At 41.3% G+C, this 18,881-nt stretch overlaps 1 protein-coding gene and 1 long non-coding RNA gene across 3 annotated transcripts in view; one reads left to right on the plus strand and one right to left on the minus strand.

The window, feature by feature from the left end:
* Positions 1 to 14,161, minus strand: LOC124060907. Its single transcript, XR_006843655.1, has 4 exons — positions 14,034 to 14,161; positions 12,108 to 12,216; positions 11,915 to 11,996; positions 1 to 166 (listed from the first exon to the last, which is right to left on the minus strand). It is a non-coding gene; the product is annotated as an uncharacterized LOC124060907 (long non-coding RNA).
* Positions 13,854 to 18,881, plus strand: part of ncln (nicalin) — an 11,136-nt gene continuing 6,108 nt past the window's right edge. The window contains exons 1-6 of one of the 2 annotated variants that reach the window (XM_046392296.1): positions 13,854 to 14,149; positions 14,993 to 15,183; positions 15,914 to 16,058; positions 16,231 to 16,325; positions 17,910 to 17,990; positions 18,266 to 18,369. In XM_046392296.1, the coding sequence (XP_046248252.1) occupies positions 13,975 to 14,149; positions 14,993 to 15,183; positions 15,914 to 16,058; positions 16,231 to 16,325; positions 17,910 to 17,990; positions 18,266 to 18,369 (791 nt within the window). In that variant the 5' untranslated portion in view covers positions 13,854 to 13,974. The remainder of the gene's footprint in view (positions 14,150 to 14,992; positions 15,184 to 15,913; positions 16,059 to 16,230; positions 16,326 to 17,909; positions 17,991 to 18,265; positions 18,370 to 18,881) is intronic. The other variant, XM_046392295.1, reaches the window with a different exon arrangement.

The following is an 18,881-nucleotide window of genomic DNA, read 5'->3' on the forward strand; positions in this document are numbered from 1 at the left end:
ATAGTTAAAAATCAGAATTTAATGGCACTACTGCACCACAGAATATGTGAACAACGGAGTTAAAAAGAAAACACTTGCAGTACAGTAGCAGGGACATCCTAATGATGTCGCTTGGAGGTAGAGACATGGCGGCCGGTGGCTCCAACTGCTGCTCCGTGCTGTAAATCTAAAATGATTAGAGGGCAGCAACTAAGATTAGACTGTATTTCAAAGAGTATTACATGTCCAGACATAACATTCATTAATTAAACTGTTGTGTTCTCTTTGAAGTTATATAATATCTTACAAAAGCAGTTTGGGGGACGAGAACTGCAGCCCCTGCAATGTTCTTTGAGCCGTCTATCCGTCTCATAACTCACAGCTACTTTATCAGTGCAATCTATCATTGCAATTCAAGAAATTAGACTTCAGCGTCTTTTTCTGGGATAGGTTTTTTACTTTGAGCGAATAGCAAAGGAGGCCAATTAAGTGTTGAGTCTCTCCAAACAAATGACCTGTGATAGACAACCCAAATTACAAAAAGTCAAATTTTCTCTGTATTTTCTTGCACACCTATAATGGTACTGCTCTGTGCAGATAATACAGGTTTGCACAGGTTTTAAGATAAAAATCTCTAGCCTATACAAAAATATACTGGAGGTTAAAGTAATTTGGTTCATGTTGTTTAAAGCTACAGTAATTATTACATTCATATTGTAGTTAGAGTGGTGAAAATGCTCAGAGAGAATTATCACCAAACTGTGCAGCTCCCCTCAGGTTGACAAAGTGTTTCAGCACCTTTCACACCATTCTTTTCATTTTACAGCTTGCAACTTTACTGTTTTGGCTCACTCTCACTACTCTTATCCAGCCCATTTCCAGAAACAATGCACCCCTTGCCTCTTAGCCAGGTACCAATACAGCATAGACTGTGTTGTGAAGTTGCTCTGATCGTCTAATATTGACTCTGATGTGTTTGCATTGGAGGTGCTTTAAAGTAGGGGGATGTGACAACAGACCAGGTTCAAATTAGAAAAAACATGCTGCTAAATGCTCCACTGAATGTACTGGAGCATTCAGCAGCACTCGATACTTTTATAAAGAACTGGTGGAGACCAAAAACAGAGTGAAAAGAAAAGTGAACGCTAAACTTACGTTCATCAAGCAGAAACACTTCCAGTTGAACTTTATTGCTACCCAAGGAGTGTTCCAGTTTAAGAGGTATTATTTCTGTAAGTGCACTTACAGTGTATGCAGCTATTGTCAATCTCTTAGATACTTGTTACGGTTTTTGAGGCAATTTTTGCTGCCATTTTCTTCCACTGGCACAGGGATATAGTCTACATATTCTTAATCCTGCCTACAAATCTCTTTTTGACTCACTGGTTTTTCCAAACGGGCCAACAGCATTCAACATGCTCAACACCAGACCTATTTAAATTGCTGAACAATCTCACAGATTGATATCTCAAACCTTGGGAAAATTGAGTCTGACTGGAAGAAATTACTGCCAACTCAGAAAACTACAGAAAATTAATCAGTACTTAGGAGAGAAAAGCTTCACAAGATGAAAACAGATATGGCACGACAACATTAATCATAGATCATGTAGGTGCTGCCGTCTCAGCACAAAACAAGCCATCTTTCAAAGCAGCGATCGGTGCTCATTTCTCAAACCGAGGCGCTGATGTTTGCCTATATTTCTCATATTTTCCCTCTGGGCTTATTTGTTTGTTTAAACTGGTCTGAAGCATTCAGAATTTCCAGCACACTGAGCCAGGATAAAGCAGGGAGGCAGGGTGACTGACTTGGATTATAGCTTCATTTTCAGTGACTAAAACCAAACATTCACTGAAACACCAAGCAGAGCACTGGTCTGCTACACTCAGTATTTAAACAAAGTCACACATTGTTTGTATGATGTGGCCTGGTGTGCAGTGAAAAAAAAAAATGCTTCTGTATTATCATTTTCCACACATCAACATTACTGTATATGAGGACACTAGAGACTTTGTGCCAAGCAATTTAATTTTTTTGTTCCCAGTGTGACTTTCATTAAGTGGCATCTTTCTGGACAGAGCCGTCTTTTTAAAGGTAATAGTCACATGGCTTAGAAAAATTCTCAAATTCACACAGCTGTTTGTTACTGTCATGTTGGATTTAAAAAAAAATGCTTTCAAAGATGTGTGAATAATGTTTTTTTACATACAGTTGGTGAGATAAAAACTTTCCCTTCCTTGCATATTAACCTGATATTAAACGGTCATAGTGTAGAGTCTGAACATTTGTTTGGATTCGAGACTTCAAAGCTCATATAAATCACAGTCAAGTGCAAATAAAGTCTCAAGGCCTAACTGTTGAGATTTAAGGCTGACTTGAGTCCCAGCCCTAAGTCTACAGTCCTGTAATCAAATTTTTTTTCCTCAGTCATTGCTAAATGGGTGTTTTTGTTGAAAGAAATGACGGTTGTGAGATTTATTCACTTAAATATTTCCGTAAATATTTTTTCAGCGTCTTGCTCCTGTCCTGACCGTCCTCGTGTTTTGATATCGAACCACATACTGCCAGAGCGGAAAGATCGAGAGGTGAGGCTGATGACAGACTGAGGGAGACAGACAGCCTGGCTGCCTTGTCTTTGGCTTTTCCAGGGTGGGCTGAAGACAGTGCCAGCAGAGATGCCATGCATGGTGCTGTGCCGGGAAAAGAAGCCTACGCAAGAAATGGGGGAGGGAACAAGCACACACACAGACACACACTTGTTATATACAAGCATTTCAACAAACAGGGAGTGTGAACCCAACATTTGCAAGTGTATGCACGCACAAGCTGACAATACGTAGACACACATGCAGACAAGGATTTCGTTGGACACCTGGCTACAGACCAAACACTTGTACAAATACACACATACATAACCTATGCAAATAAGCTCTCGAGGCTCCATGGCATGTGGCAGATGCCCAGTTCTCCTGCCCACATCCTGCTTCCAGACCAAACCAGAGTTCGCCTCTTCACACAGGGGACCATCATGGCCACAGATAAAAGGGAGTTTTAGATTGTAGATCATTTCTGTTTTCTTTCTCAATACAAAATTTAGATCACTCAGTTGTGTACAAGCGTAAAAATCTTTTTCTGTCTTTTTTTTCTTTCACTTCTCACCATCCAGCAGAGGTTAGAAAACTTGATTCAGTTTGTTGCTCAAAGGCACTTCAAGATACGCACAAGCTTGTTGAAACAGAGCTTGAACTTGGATCATGTAGCTGGAGGTAATTTCTCTCTCTGTAGGCTCATATTATGCAGTAGGTCCAGTTTTATTTATTTATTTTTACAGTACTGCATCTTTTTGTAGCATCTTTAACTTTAGTGACCATCCAAACACCCTCTCTGAGAGAGAGAAAGTGAGAGGAAATAACTCAAATTTGCACATCCACACTCACACAGGCATGCTAAACGACTCTTTTTGAGTGAAAATAGACACATATGTTTCCTAAAGCTCTGGGACTTTTTGCTGTAAGCTGTTAAAGAGAGGGATTGTGTGTGATGCATGCTGCCTGGAGGGCTCTCTGTTAAACTTCTCACTCTATTCTCTTCCAGACTTCTGAAACATCAGGTCATCTGTAGCTCAGCTTGTAACAAATTCTGCAGCCACATGTGTGCTCACTTTGCCGCCTCCTCTAACACAGGAGATTTGACACCTTTTTTATATTTTCTGAGACCATTTCCTGATTCACTCAATTGGCTTTTTTTCTACAACAGACTCTTTGATTTGTTGTGGCTGGAGAAGCACAGGTGTAACTAATAACATTATCAGTGGTTTGGTTACGTTTAAGTTTTCAGTGAGTCATGATAACATGGAGGTAGAAGGCCAAAGCCCTGATCATTATGAATGTCTTTAACTACAACTGTGCTTTTTTTCTGCTACAACACAGAAAAGAGCAACAACGTGACTTCAAATCAAGGCACGAAGAAAAAAACACGAGACAGTGAAGTCAAATAAACTAAGCACAGGAGAGAACCCCATTGGTTTTACTACCTTTAATCCAGTAGTGTTAGATCTTTATCTGATAGCTAAAGTATATCCAGCTGAGGATGTTGAAAATCAGCTACAGTCTGGAAACCAGAGGGCAAACATCAAAGGGAAGGAAAATCTTATTTTATTTTGTTTAATCTTTATTTAATCAGACAGCCTCATTGAGAATGGGAAGAGAGGCCTGGGAAGAAAATCAGCAAACACAGAACGGCAAGGAGTTAATTAAAATAATAACACTTACCATTAAAAACATCCGAAAGCAGAGATTTAAAAGAACTGAGGGGAATGAAGACTGTAGTCTGAGTGCACTTTGTAGTTCATTCCATTTAAAAAGTGCGCAATACCTGCACCCAGATCTGCCAGCATTTGTGCAAACATAAGGAATATATAGTTATATAGTTAAGTAGATACTAGAGCGTTTACTGCAGTTAGTAGCTTTAAAAAGATGGATTAAATAGAAGCAGGAGGTGAGACAGAGGAGTAGCAGAAAGTGGAAGTGGGAAGTCAAGTTACAGGGGAGAGAGTCATACAACATTGGAGGGTAGAGTAACGAGAGGCAGGCAAGAACAGCCACATATTTCGGCTGTATGACTCTTCCCAGTGGCCTGGCTTGTGCGAGGGGATTAGGAAAAATCCCCAAGGACTAACTGAACTCTTTCCTCCTCAACGGCCACATCTGGATGACACACACCGCCCACCATCAAAGGAAGGGATGCAGAGGACAGCCAGACAGGTGGCAGGGCAGTACAACTGGGACTTATATGGACTCTATATATATATACACATATACCCACACAAACAAGATGCAAAACACATGCACATATGTATACAGATATGTACCTGTACACACACCTGTTAAACAGATAAAGCACAAAGCACAGATACGGCAAAAGTATTCAAAAAAAAATTTTTAGGGGCTTGTGTGCTTATACTAATTGCCATTATTAAGGCTATTTTTAGCCTTGGTTTTGGTGTGGTTCTAGGGATGAAAATGGGGGATTATGTGTCACTCAGTCGGTCCACCACTTCGGTCCAAACTGAAATAACTCAGCAACTATTTGATGGATTGTCATGAAATTTTGTAAAGGCATTTATGGAGCTTGACATTTGTGTATTTGAAAGAAATGTGTGAACAACTATTAGTATGTTATATTAGATATTAGTACAGATATTCATATCCTCCTGACGATGAGTTGGTGATCCCTTCAGTTTGTCCAATACTTTGTTTCAAATACCCGCAGAACTAAAAACATTCAGATGAGGCTCAGTCCTAATTACTGAATCTTCTGGCCAAAGATCATACCTGCCACACATCAGCTTGCTAACGCTGTCATTGCGAACATGTTAGTGGTTCCTCAGCCTCTTTTCTTCTCATCTAGTTAGATCGCAAGCTGGTAAATTTAGATAATAAAGCACAGACTTAAATAGAATCACATTCCAGAAAACTCATAAAACATAACTGTACAATTAGATTCTCACACACTGGATTCGGACTGAACTTTGTGCTGGTGTGATGACATTATTAGATATCCTGTAACGCCTTCCTTCCATTTTGTGTTTTTCTTAATCTATCACTTCAACACTTATGCAGGCTGAACTTATCAGTGCACTGCACTACAGGAAGATCTTTGAAGCACATGTTGGGCTGAGCACCCGGTGGGGCAGCTGGAGCAGAGTGCTCCCCATGTGCTTCTGGGCTGTCACCCAGCCCAGTGCTGCGCCTCTGCCTGCCGCTGGTGATGGATGATCTGTGAGAGATGATGAATCGGTTCCTGTCAGACCCTCAGCACATCCTCATCTGGGATACAGCCGTGAGGAGAGAACAGCATCACCATCACCCTACATTGTACTTTCAAATACAGCTCATAGTCCCTGAGGTGATGATCATTAACACTCAGTATGATTTGTATGAGACTGAGATGAGTGTTTTAAAGCCCGCAGAAAACACAAACACATTAAAATGCAATCCAATTAAGATAAAATAAAATAAAACTAGATAAACATTTCAGCAATGTTTATCACTTTGAATGGTTTGAACTGTCAAAAATACAGCATTAAGCTTGACTTGCTTGAGAAAGCTGCTGTTGTACAACTGTGGTGGGACTGGAACCCCCCCCCCACCACCACCACCAAAAAAAAAAAAAAAAAAACTAAATCCACTGTTGTCTAGTGCTTTTATTCTTTTGGGAAACCAAAACTTTAAATGTCTATGAGAAACAGCAGCCACTTTACAAATGCTTCCTCAGTGCTGCAACCTGGACAGAAACTCTTCATTTCATGGCCATATTGAACACAACCTGTTGGTATGCAGATTTACTTCTGTAACATGGCGACATCAAAATGTTATGGAAGAAGGGCGCGAATGAGCCTAGTTTTGGCCTCACAAGGGGGGGAGCATTTCTAAAAGTTTTGAAGCTTTTGACAATGTTTTCCATGCACTCCTCCATACATTACATGTTAAAAGTTAATTCAAATACATAAACTTAATAAAACATAATATGCCCACTCTAAATAGAAGACAGAAAGAAAATTTTACTGGATACACATGGTTTGGTATGGTATCAACACCTCAAAAAGCTTTCAAATATTGCAGATGAGCTGTGGTATTATAAATAAAACAACACCAGCCATTCGCACACCACATTAGCTCTGGTTTTACTGTTTGAACTTTACACGCTTTGCTTTCCTCACTCATTTCATCACATTTTCTTCATTTCCTGTGTGCAGCAACCAGATGGATCTGAGTTCGGGTTAAGGCCAGAGTGTTATCTGTGCTGAGTGAGAGAATGGCTTCCTGGTAGCTTCAAAGCCAGCAGATTTTGAGCTCCTTCAGAGCCTCCCTGCTATCATGAGCACAGTTTCTCACTGAGTTGTTCAGTTGGCTTTATGAGAATCAGCAGCACAGATGTTTTGTGTTTGTGTGGAGAGATCAGGTTAATGCCCCGTGCTGATATCATGTACGCAGCTAGATCGATAAGCTGTGGGTCAGCACTGAGAGAAAAGAGACAGAGTCTGAGCCATGTGGCAAGAAAAAAAAAGTCTCATTTCACACAAATCTCAGCGTGAGTGCTGGTGAACACAGTGGAGCTGAAGCAGACGGAAACTATTCCCTCTCTCCTGAATGCCCCAGTCCAGATTACTTCCTGAAGGTTCACTAGCATTTCAATCATGCCTCCCTCCTCCTTCCTCCCACACTCTTGTGCATCTGGCAAACGCCATCCGATATTTATATTCATAACAAACAATGACTCCACAAGGAAAAGAGAGAATGATATACAACAACTCAGGCAGCATGGCTCAGGAGGCTGATACCACACTGTAGGCTAACAACCATGCTGTGATGGGTTGCTGGCAGGACTTCCCTTATAAACTTTGGCAAGCAGGCTGTATGGAAGAAAGCCTCCAACAGTCCTCTCAGTCCTCTGCATCATCCTTACAGCAGCACGGCCAATTACAAACCAGATGTGGCAAAAGCACCGGGATTAGGCCTCTCTGATTGGAGCAGATCCACATCTCATGTTTGATTCTGGCCCTTGATTTGAGGTCTGCTGTGTGGCTTGTGGAAGAGGGGTAACTCTGTTGTCCGGTTGTGCTCTGTTTGTTAAAAGACAACACTTTCACATTTTGGAGAAATTCTTATAGATCAGTGTTATTGGTCAATATCAACCCGGAGCTAGCACCCAGTTAGCACAATGAGTGGACACAGAAAACATCTACCTTGTTCTATCCTGTAGTAACAAAATCCACTGCACCTCTAAAGAGCACTAATTAATATAATATACCCCGTGACCCTGACGGATAAGCGGTATAGAAAATGGATGGATGGATGGATGTTGTATCTAATTTGTTTGATCCATGCAAGTGCAAAAACAACAATTTGTCGACTTACGGGGAGATATACACCAGACTATTTCCTGGTCTCCCACAATGAGTGTCTGGAGTCTCCACTGGATGTTGGGCAGCCTCACAATGACTCCAGGAAGTCACTGCCCCTGGTCAAAGAAGCCCACATAACCCTCAGCCACTAGATCCAGCTTTGTATTGATTAATACCATTGACCAATATCAAACAAGAAAGCAAATAAACATATTTTCCAGAATATCAAACTATTCCTTGAAGAACTAATAGTGTGAAATGCTTTCTTGTCCCTCATGGATTTAATACATTCAGCTGTGGGTTTCATAATCAGGTTGAGACAGTTAGAGGGATGGTAATGGAACTGGCATGGCAGTATTTTTCTTTCAACAGATCCAAGACTGATCACATGACCTTTAGGCCGCTTGCTCAGAGAAAAGCAACAGCCTACTGTAACAATAACATTTGACAAGATGTTGAGCTCTACATGCACAGACTGATTCTCGTCTCAGTTCCTGTTTTTTTTCTCGCCGTCTGAACAACTTAAACATGGCTGGCAATCAGTGGGTAATCAGGCCAATCAGGCCGGCAAACAACCAAAACAAACAGCAGGAGGTGAGCGATGGTCGGACGGTGATCCCGTAGGTCCAGCCTGACCCCTGGACGAGGTTGCCTCATGACTAATTGGTGTTTAGGCTCAATCACAGTCAGCACACTTCCTACTCCTGTGGGCCTGTTAAATGGCTCTATTCTCTGTGTCAACTCCCATTTCTCTCTCTCTCTCTCTCTCTCTCTCTCTCTTTAAACTCCTGCTCTCTCTTTCTCTCTCTCTCTCTCCCTACAGGGTCTCTAACACCCCCCCTTCAGTCTGTCTGTCTGGGCCAGAGGGAGGCACCGTGGGAGTTTAATTGCCTCGTATTTCCATGAAGCCAAGTTCATTACATTAACAGCTCCGGCCCACGCTGCATACTTCTAACCTGCCGCAATTTGTTTTTGTATTTATTAGGCTGGCAAAGAAGCAGCTTCCCGCTCAGTTGTGGGAGAGAGAGAGCGTCTGGGTGAGGGAGAAGGTCAGAGGGAGCTCGGCAGGCACAGGCATCCATTGTGATGCACCAGCCGGGCGGAGGAAAACATGACAGGGAGGTACAGACGAGGAACGCAAGGCCTACTCAGCCGAGGAGAAATCAGGGTCACTCTGGTTGTGATGCAAAGACATGAGGCAGTGAAGGAACACTGAGGTAACGGGCAGAGGCATCGTTAACCAGTGTCATCACTTTTGAAAAGATGGAAGAAACTTTCAGTATAAATTGTTACTAATATAAATTTGTCGACACCATTAGCAGCCACAACATTTGTACAATATCAGTTGATCAAATGACTCACGAGTAGTCATCTAACTCTGCAGTCCCTTCAGTTATACAGAGTATTTTAGAATCTTTCAGCTGATCATTTTGTTTTAACAGCCAGATGTATTATACAGGACTTGGTGGAGACCAACAACAGAGTTTAAAGAGAACAAATGTTGAGTATTTGTGAAGTAGCCGGAAACACAACTACAAATGGATGCTAAAGTTGCTCTGTGTCTGCTGGATCTGTAAATAGATGCCCGTTGCTAACACATTTGCTCGGTACTTAAACATAATCTACAGACACAGAGAAGGCTGGATTGTGGTTATTTAATTAAACACAAAATGGAAAGACAGTATGTAGTAATATTCACAGCATGAGCACAGTATTGCAGCACGGTGGTTAGCCCTGTCGCCTCACAGCAAGAGGGTTCCAGGTTCAAATCCCAGTCTGGGCCCTTCTGTGTGGAGTTTGCATGTTCTCAATGTGCCTGCCTGGGTTTAGTCCTAGTACTCCGTGTTCCTCCCACAATCCCAAAAACATGTATATTAGGTTAATTGGCTATTCAACATTGCCTCTAGATGTGACTGTGCACATGTCTGATTGTCTATCTTTGTGTGTCAGCCCTACAATTGACTGGCATCCAGTCCAGGGCGAACCGTACCTCTTGCCCACAGTCAGCTGGGATAGGCTCCAGTTCCTCTGCAGCCCTGATGGATAAGCAGTATAGAAAATGGATGGATGGATGAGCGCAGTACAAAAACAATAAAAGTCTTTAAACTACATTTTGACCCAGGTCCTCTCTATGAGACAGGTCCACAAAATTACCTGACACTGCAGAACCATCTTCAATTCATACTGTACTTTAACGACGCAAACTAAATAGCAATTAATCAAATTACCAAAGACCAATCAGCATGCAGTGAACCTGCCACTTTAAGTCCACGGGAAGTATGAGGGCACTTTGCAAGGTTGGTAATGCAGCCCTGATGGGCAGAAGGAAAGAAAGAAAGAAAGACAGGAAAGCATTAGACAAGATCCTCTCCCGTCATGAAGCTTACATTCCCAGCATTATGGAGAAAGTGATTACCACACACACACACACACTCTGTTCTCCACCACGAAATGTAGAGTTCACATGTTATCGACAGCTGGTCATGACACACATCTCTTTCATAACCCTGGTCTTCCCTGTTTGCCACACATGTGGCAGTAATGCGTTTGCTAAGCATCAGGGAAGCACACAGTTTGAAAATAAACTTCGAAGAATTCTGTGTCGCAAAAGTGTGAATCCACCGCAAATCCCTCAGCGTAGTTATACAGAGACAATATGTACCCTTCTCTCTTGTGCAATGACAGCGATGACACTGTAAGAAAACCACAAACTAATCTAAAGCAGCAGCAGAAAATGGATCTACTCAACCCCTCTCAAGAATCACAGAGAAAAGGGAGAGGAATGAAGAAAGAGGGGGTGAGAAAACAAAAGAGGAAATGAATAAGAAACACTTCCTCTAAGAGAAAGTTAAGAGTAAAAGGCAAGACTGTGAAGGGAGCAAAAGAGAGGAGAGAGAGGGAGAGAGAGGCCGAATCCACTGGCCAGCATGAGTGAGTGTCTCTCAAAGTGGATATGAAGGCGGATGAGCCACGCCAACCTCCTCTGACCGCATTAACAAAACCTAATGGAACGGCTGGCTCCAAGAGGCCTCGTCATCCATTATCTGACTGTTGCCATGCGCAACCAAATAGGCTCAAGGTCTCAGAGGCTGCTGCTCAGCTGTCATACACTATGATCTCCCTTTTCCTTTGTCTTATTTCCACTGGCCTTAATGAAAATGATTGGTAAATCAATTGCTTGGTACGTAAAGAAGCCAGAGCAGTATTGCCTTCACCAGGCCTGTGACCACAAATCACTGTAAATCGTCAGGGTAGGAAAGGAAGCGGACGGCCATATTTTATGTTGAGAGGCAGCCATCATCTCAGTACACACACCAGATCCATGTCATCCCCCAGGGTCATGTTGAGAACATCCACAGTTCAAACCCACAGACTGAAACTTTCAGAGCTCACAAATAGATAAGTAGAATCTTGCATTTTACTTTTGTTCATTAAAATAATTTCCAGAGTGTTGTGTCCAGCATTAATCATCATATTGACCCAGTTTTGAGGTATTTATATTTTACTTGAGTTTTTCCTTTTTATGTTGCTTTATACTTCAAATTCACTGTATTCTCAGGTTTTACCTTTAACAGTATTTAAGTATTTTTACATTTTGGAGCACTTTTACTCAAGTAAAGAACATGACCATTCTCCCACTACTGATTCCAATTCTGTTCACCAAAGACTGACCATTATCAGGACCCTGTAGGTTTGTAGCAATCTCTGGGGCCAGGATCCACAGATGGTGACCGTACTCATAAATGAATAGCTCACAAAAGTGGATTTGGTATGAAGTTACTGAGGTCACATTGAGATTTAGATGATTTGGATCCTCTGATCACGCCAAGCTTCTACTCATTAACAAAAGGACTCCAGCAGGTGGTTTTTCTAAGGAATGAATGACTCAGAAGACTTGTTCCACATGTCTAAGTTAGAAAGACCATCATTGTGTGCTCAAAGTGGTGTTTGCGTGGAGACTTCGGCACAGTTCCCATGACAGAAATCACTCCCTCTTACAGTATGTCTTTGGTATTCTGTGATTCTGACCTTGTTGTTGAGCGGTTTAAACACGTCAGTGTGGCAAGTGTTTCAGCAGCCCTACGATGTGGTGAGAAAATGACAGCATCCTCTGAGAATGGGAAAGGGGCAATGAGGGTGAGGCCACTTACAAAGACATGCTACGCAGAAATTGCTTACTTACTGCTAGGTAGCTAATCTCTCGTTAATCTGCAGTACTTACCCACACACACACTGACTGCACCTTTTGTGTGGTCGCACAGAGAAAGTGTTTTTCTGCGGCCGGGGGTCGGGAGCAAAAGCTGGTCTGATTCAGGACATTCCCAGGAGTGCTGGAAAGAAATGAGGACACTGAACAGCTCATGCATTGTGTGTGTGTGTGTGTATGTGTGTGTGTGTGTGTGTGTGTGTATACATATATATATATATATGTGTGTGTGTGTGTGAATGTGTGTGAGCCTCGCTGTAATGTCTGCACAGTCATATTTGGGAAAAAATGTTTGTTTTTAGATGAGGAAAGATCAAGAGAGTTTTCACTAAGTCACTGTGTTGGATGATTCTGCAATAAAAGGAAAAGGATGTTATGAATTTGGAGGCATTAGATTCATGTGACACAAGTGCTGCTGTGCCACTCACGCACCATCCATACAAGAACATTATTTTCCTCTCAAGACAATCGTTCTTTTCTATGCTTGTATTTGTGCTGAGCAGCATGTTTTCCTTGTCAGCAGATCTGCAAATCACAATTTCTCAAAAATGTGAAATCATTACAATTAGTTTCAGTGCCCATGTTGGTTTTGGGGTTTGTTTTCTATTCACCCTCTCTCCAGCCTGGGCATGGATTACTCATACAGCAGGAAATAATGACGCCAAGGTCCATTAAGTGGGATGGCAGGACATCATATCAGCATTAATCTGCCACTTAGCAGTGCAGCCCCGGGAGCGAGAGACAGAGAGGGAAGAGGAGAGAGAGAGAAAATATGATTTCCAGCTCTTCCCAACTGGACTCAGGCTTTTAATTTTTATTGTTTTTTTAAATATAAAACTTTGGTCAGAGGGGCTGGTGGAAAGAGATTTTAGTGATCCCGTGACTCTCCTGGCACCACAGTCAGGACAAATTTTCTGCTTTCAAATCTCTTCACTTTTTACAACGTCTGAAATAATTTTATTTGATTGGATGAGTTTATTCTGGCTACATAATATTTGACTTCAACTTGAAGAGAAAGAAAAGGATTTTTACATGTAAATACTTACACATAATTGACAAATGCAAAACAATTAATGCAGAGATAGGAATGGGCATCTCAGTAATGTAGAGGACTCAATCTACTAGGAAGCATCTTTTCTCTTGTTTGAAGGAACTTCTTTGCACAAAGTCCTTGTAAAAAATAAATAAATAAGTCAAAATAGACTACAAGTGTCATATCTGTTGTTGTTGTTTTTTTTTTAAAGACTAACTGAGTAATGTCACCCTCCTGTGCTTATAGCTGATGTACCATTGAGCACAATGGGTTATGTCCTTGTTTTGTGTGGGGAAGTTTAACAACCTGTTACTAAATGCAACGTATAGTTTTGATCAAAATCAGGCGTAAATTATAATTACATCTTTATATATTCAATATATAACAGTTTTAACTTAAGTCTGAACCGTCACGTTAAATATCAGCCAAGTCTAATCCAGCCAACTGTATTATGGGACAGCTATCACGATTAGTTTCCATGGAGTACAGCGCCGCCTACAGTCATTAAATAATAATCGGCCGTTCAATTATAGCTGTCCTTGAAGGTCCCTGAAGGACCGTTGATTCAACTTGAAATGTGTGTAATCAAATTAATATTTCAAATAAACATTCATCTTTCAACAAACACTGAAAGTAGTATTATATTTTCATTAAATTGCAATAACTTTGCATTGGGGCTAGAGGAGAGTCCAGAGTTGCTGGTCTAGCTAGCTAGCTAGTTGCCTGATCACAATTCTTATAAGTATCGGTTGGTTAGCTAAACTGGGTCCTGGACTGTCAGGTGCTGAGAGCAGTGACAGCTGAAAATACTGTTGTACCCATAGCTGTGCGTTGAATATAATCGCCACAATGTTCGAGGAGGCTAGTGAAGTGTTCGATAATATGTTTAAATCTTCATTTCCCCTTACCTTTATTGTGTTTATCCCCGCGGTACTGATCCTAGTGTCACCGCTCCCGGCCGAGGCGGCACATGAGTTCACGGTGTACCGCATGCAGCAGTACGACCTGCAGGGACAGCCATACGGTAAGTCAGCTGTTTCTTAAATATGTCACATCGAAATAAATGTAATGTAAAGTATTTGTAATGTTAACTTGGGCAGAAATCAGATCCCCTTTTAACGGCTATCCTAAGTTAGCCTTGTCGTGTCTAGCTAATGTTAAACTACCTGAAGTAACATTTGAATGACTGCTTGTAGTATAGCACTATGGAGTTAGCTGCTAATGCAGCTTAGCTTTGCTAGTAGACAGTATCAAGCTAGCTCACTTCCTACAAGCAAATCAAGATCCCCCTCTGTAAAATTAAGCCTAAACCTCATTCTTAAATGTGTACCGGGAGTAGTAATACATCATTGGATTAGCAACATTGTCAAAAGGAATTTAACTTAAACGGGACAAAAACACAGACTCCCAGTATTTGTTCACCCCAGTTTTGCTGAGATAAAATGATGAATTAACAGATTGATATGTGAACTTTTTAAAAATCCTGTGCCGTGTGAGTAACTGAGGATTGAACATTTTTGACAAGGCGATAAATGAAGAAACCGCAAGAAGAAATTCAGTCGTGAATACACCACTGGCTTCTTTTTCAGAAGTATGATAGCTAGTCATCAATGTTTTTGTGGCAAGTGTTGGGAGAATTCATGAAGTACAAAGGGATGACTGAAACCCAGCCCTTTTGTTGTGGTGTGTGCCAAGTGTGATTTGGTGTACTTTAGTCTCAGGGTCACTTTGTCGAGACAGTAGAGTTTGATTCTACTCTTTTCAACAGCTCTAGTGCTCTCATACTACGATAAATAATTGTCCTGTCGACATAAAGACAAGAGTCACCGTGTCATAGTTGATGATTTGTGTATCTTTGTACCTTCAGGTACCAGGAATGCCATCCTGAACACAGAGGCCCGCACTGTGGAGGCAGAGGTACTAAGTCGTCGCTGTGTTATCATGCGGCTGGCAGACTTCTCCTATGAACAATACCAGAAAGCCCTGCGCCAGTCAGCCGGGGCTGTGGTCATCATCCTGCCCAGGAACATGTCTGCTGTACCCCAGGACATTGTACAGGTAACAGTTGTTTTCATCATCAATTAATCTGCAGATTATATTTGTGATTTCCTGAAATAAACAAAAAACTGGCAAGTTCTTACTTTTAAGAAGGTGGAACCAGCAAATTGTTTGACGTTTTTGCTTGAAAAATGACTGAAACGATTAAGCGATTATCAAAATATTTGGCATTTAATTTTCTTTTCTTCGACCGTTCAGTTAATCGACTAATTGTTCAGGTCTTCAGCTCAGAGCCATCGGCTAATTGTTCAGACTATTTGATTAATCAACTAATTGTGCCGTTTCTGATGCAGCATTTTAGTAAATGTGACCTTCAGATATACGGCAAACAGAAAAGAAAAAGTTGCAGCCATCTACATTTTTGTGGTCAGCCTTTATGCATGGCACGAGTCATAAGTCGCACAACTTTTTTCCATCAAACTTTATTTAAGGTTACTGAGGAATGTGGTCCACCACAGTCACGCAGTCTTGCTTAAGGACACTTCAGTAATGATAAGAACATAGACAGGTGTGGTTCCAGGACAGTTTTTGGTGAATTATTGTAGAGACAGCTTTTCTTTGTCAGGATTCCCGAAAAGCCCTGTACATTTAAATCACAGTTTAAAAGACTTTGAGGAATCAAATCAGATTCCCCCTTTCGATTTTAATCCCTTAACATCTCACACCAACAATTGAAACTGTGTGCGTTAGCTTGCTAAACTTGCTGTCCCCCTCTGCTCATCCCGTGCAGCAGTTCATGGAGCTGGAGCCAGAGATGTTGGCTACCGAGACAATCGTCCCCATCTACTTTGCCATGGAGGACGATGAGCTCCTGTCCATCTACACCCAAACCCTGACCTCCTCCTCCTCTCAGGGTTCTTTATCTGCAGCTGAAGGTAGAGAGTCATCCCCTCTGTATTATACACAGAAATGTCAATGCAACATATCTATATGTAAAAAGGTTATATAGGGAGTGGAAATTGCATATGTGGGATGGACATTTGGCATGCTATGAAAATAAACAAGACGCCCAATTCTAACTTTATATTTTTGGTTGTTTTTCTGTAGTGCTGCTGCATACAGCCACAGCCAACGGTTTTCAGATGGTCACCAGTGGAGCTCAGAGTAAAGCTATCAGTGACTGGGCCATTACCAGTTTAGAGGTGAGACACTGAGCATAATCTCAAGACAACTGTGAACGAATCAGCTGGTTGAAACACATTCTCTCTTTTACTTAAGCACTTTTAATTATATTTTAGCTCTTATTGCTTTAGTCTAATTCTGTTGTACTGAAACTTGTTATTCTGTAAGTCGCTTTGGATAAAAGCATCTGCTAAATGAAGTGTAATGTAATGCAATAGTAACCTTAAAATTTGAAAGCCTTTCCCAGGTGTCTGTATTGTAAACTCGGTGCTCTTATACAGTGCGTTCATTATTTAGTGTGTTTTTAGTTTTTTGTTTTTTTATATATTTTTTTTAAGGCTGCGGTGGGCCATCACCAATAAATGAATGTTTTAGAAACTGCATGTGGATGGCTTTTGCTGTAAGAAATTCATAAAATTGCAGCGGTTGTTGTGTCTCAAGCCTTACCTGTGTAGACTGTACCATTAAACAAGACAAGGCTTTACAGAAGGCATTTAATTTACTGACTTTAAGAATGTCAGGCTGAAAAAAAAATATGTGTGTTGCACTGTAAAAATTTTAAACTGTTCCCAAAGTCTGTGTTTGAGAAGACCGTTAGAAGCCTGTGGCTCAAATGTAATGGTATTGCGGTAAGGCACACACTGGGGCTAGGCCTCTACCTGTTACCCAAGGTAAACCATGTTTACTGGAGCTATGGTAACAAGACCTTTTAGACTTGTTCTGTGGCTTTTAACCCAGATAATATACAAACAATTGGCAAAAAGTTATTTATGTAACAATTTGAGTCAGCTTTGTTAAAGAAAAGGGTTTTGTAAATGAGTCCCGTCTTCAAAGTGTTGAGCATCCAATTGCGAGATCGCAGTACCTGAAACTATGACCATCTTGTGTTATTAGGATAGGGAAGTGTTTCGCCAGCCAACTCTACACATGGGTGGGCATAAATCCTGGAACAAAAATGTTAGTGTGAACCGAAAGCCTGGATTTTTGATGGATTTACACACACTATCTAGCCTGGTGGCCTGACAAGACTTAAAATTGCTCAGGGCTAAGCAGTTTTTCTTTGATCCTGAGGTCAAATTTGAATTGAAATTGCGGCAACTTTAGCATCCTCTGCCCTTAAGGAGATTATCGATGTTAAGTATGCAAGCACAGAAATGTCATTTTTCAGCTGTTTTCAGTCAGACTTCACAAGAATTGACTGCTTTAGTATTTATGTCCCTTTGTTTTCTGGTCGATAAGGAGTTGGATGGCTCTGATTGCTGCTTCAAGATAATATTGGATCAAACAGTATGAGAAAAGCTGCACAAACAAAGCAGGTGTGAAGTTTTACTTCAGGACTTTCTAATCTGAGCTTTGAGAGAAAACCAGAAGTGGTTTAGTCACACTGCAGGGGATTAGGAGTCTGAGTGAGGTTTTTGTTGGAGGTCTGTGGTTGGGAGTTGGACTGTGACTGTAACCCACTGCAGCTCTGCGCTGTCATGCATCAAGCCTCAAGTTTAATTCGCACAGTGCCATGGATTTGACTGAATCTAATACTTGAGATATTATGGCTTTGCCTCCTTTTTTTATTTAACTTGTCTAATGGCTCTGAATTTGTTCACCAGGGTCGTCTGGCTGGAGTTGGAGGCGAGGACCTGCCCACTATAGTCGTGGTTGCTCACTACGACTCTTTTGGTGTTGCTCCAGTATGTTCACTGCTTCTTTTCTTCTAACCACAACCTTTTCAAAATGTATAGGAAATTTAGCACATGGAAAAATATGTTTTTCAGCAGTTATTATGTGGGATTTGGTTAAACCTGACACCTTGGTTTTTTTAGTCTCCAAATATTACTGTTCAGACAGGATGTCTCCAAGTTCAGTAATCTCGTTCATGAAAATAACACAATAATCCAACACAGCATCAGTAAACAGAGAGCAGGCCAGGAAAATAACCTGACTGTGTGTATGTTGTTGTATGCAGTGGCTGTCGTTTGGCGCAGACTCAAACGGTAGTGGAGTGTCCATGTTACTAGAGCTGGCTCGTCTTTTCTCCAAACTTTACACCTACAAGAGGACACATGCTGGGTCAGTAATGGTGCCAACATCCACATAAAAACCACCGCATCATATGATTTTGCACATTGATGTCGATGTTGCACACTCACTCTATGCTTTGTTCTGTGTGTGTGTGTGTGTGAGAGAGAGAGATATACACACATATATGATGAAATGTGGAAGTACTATTGATTGACTGGTCTGAGTGGTCCATCTGAACAGAAGATAAAGTGTATTATGGTTGGACTCCTCTCCTAAAGCTTTATGAGAACTACATCAAACGTTATCTGTGCACTCAATGGCAGGAAGAATCACATCTGACTGCGTTAAACACTTAGAGCGGTCAATAATGCGGTATATCATTAAAGCTTATTGTTATGTCTAAATGTTTTTGATAGTACCTGAATGGAAGGATTGGCCTCTCACAGAGAGTGATACATATGGGAGTAATGGACTTTACTGTAAACTTTCAAACTCCTCTGTGCAGGTTTAAGGTCACCGTTTGCTTGATGTCCATTATCAGCTGTAGTCTTCTCGTCTGT

This window comes from Scatophagus argus, chromosome 6 (genome assembly GCF_020382885.2).
Source record: "Scatophagus argus isolate fScaArg1 chromosome 6, fScaArg1.pri, whole genome shotgun sequence".
Taxonomy (NCBI): domain Eukaryota; kingdom Metazoa; phylum Chordata; class Actinopteri; family Scatophagidae; genus Scatophagus; species Scatophagus argus.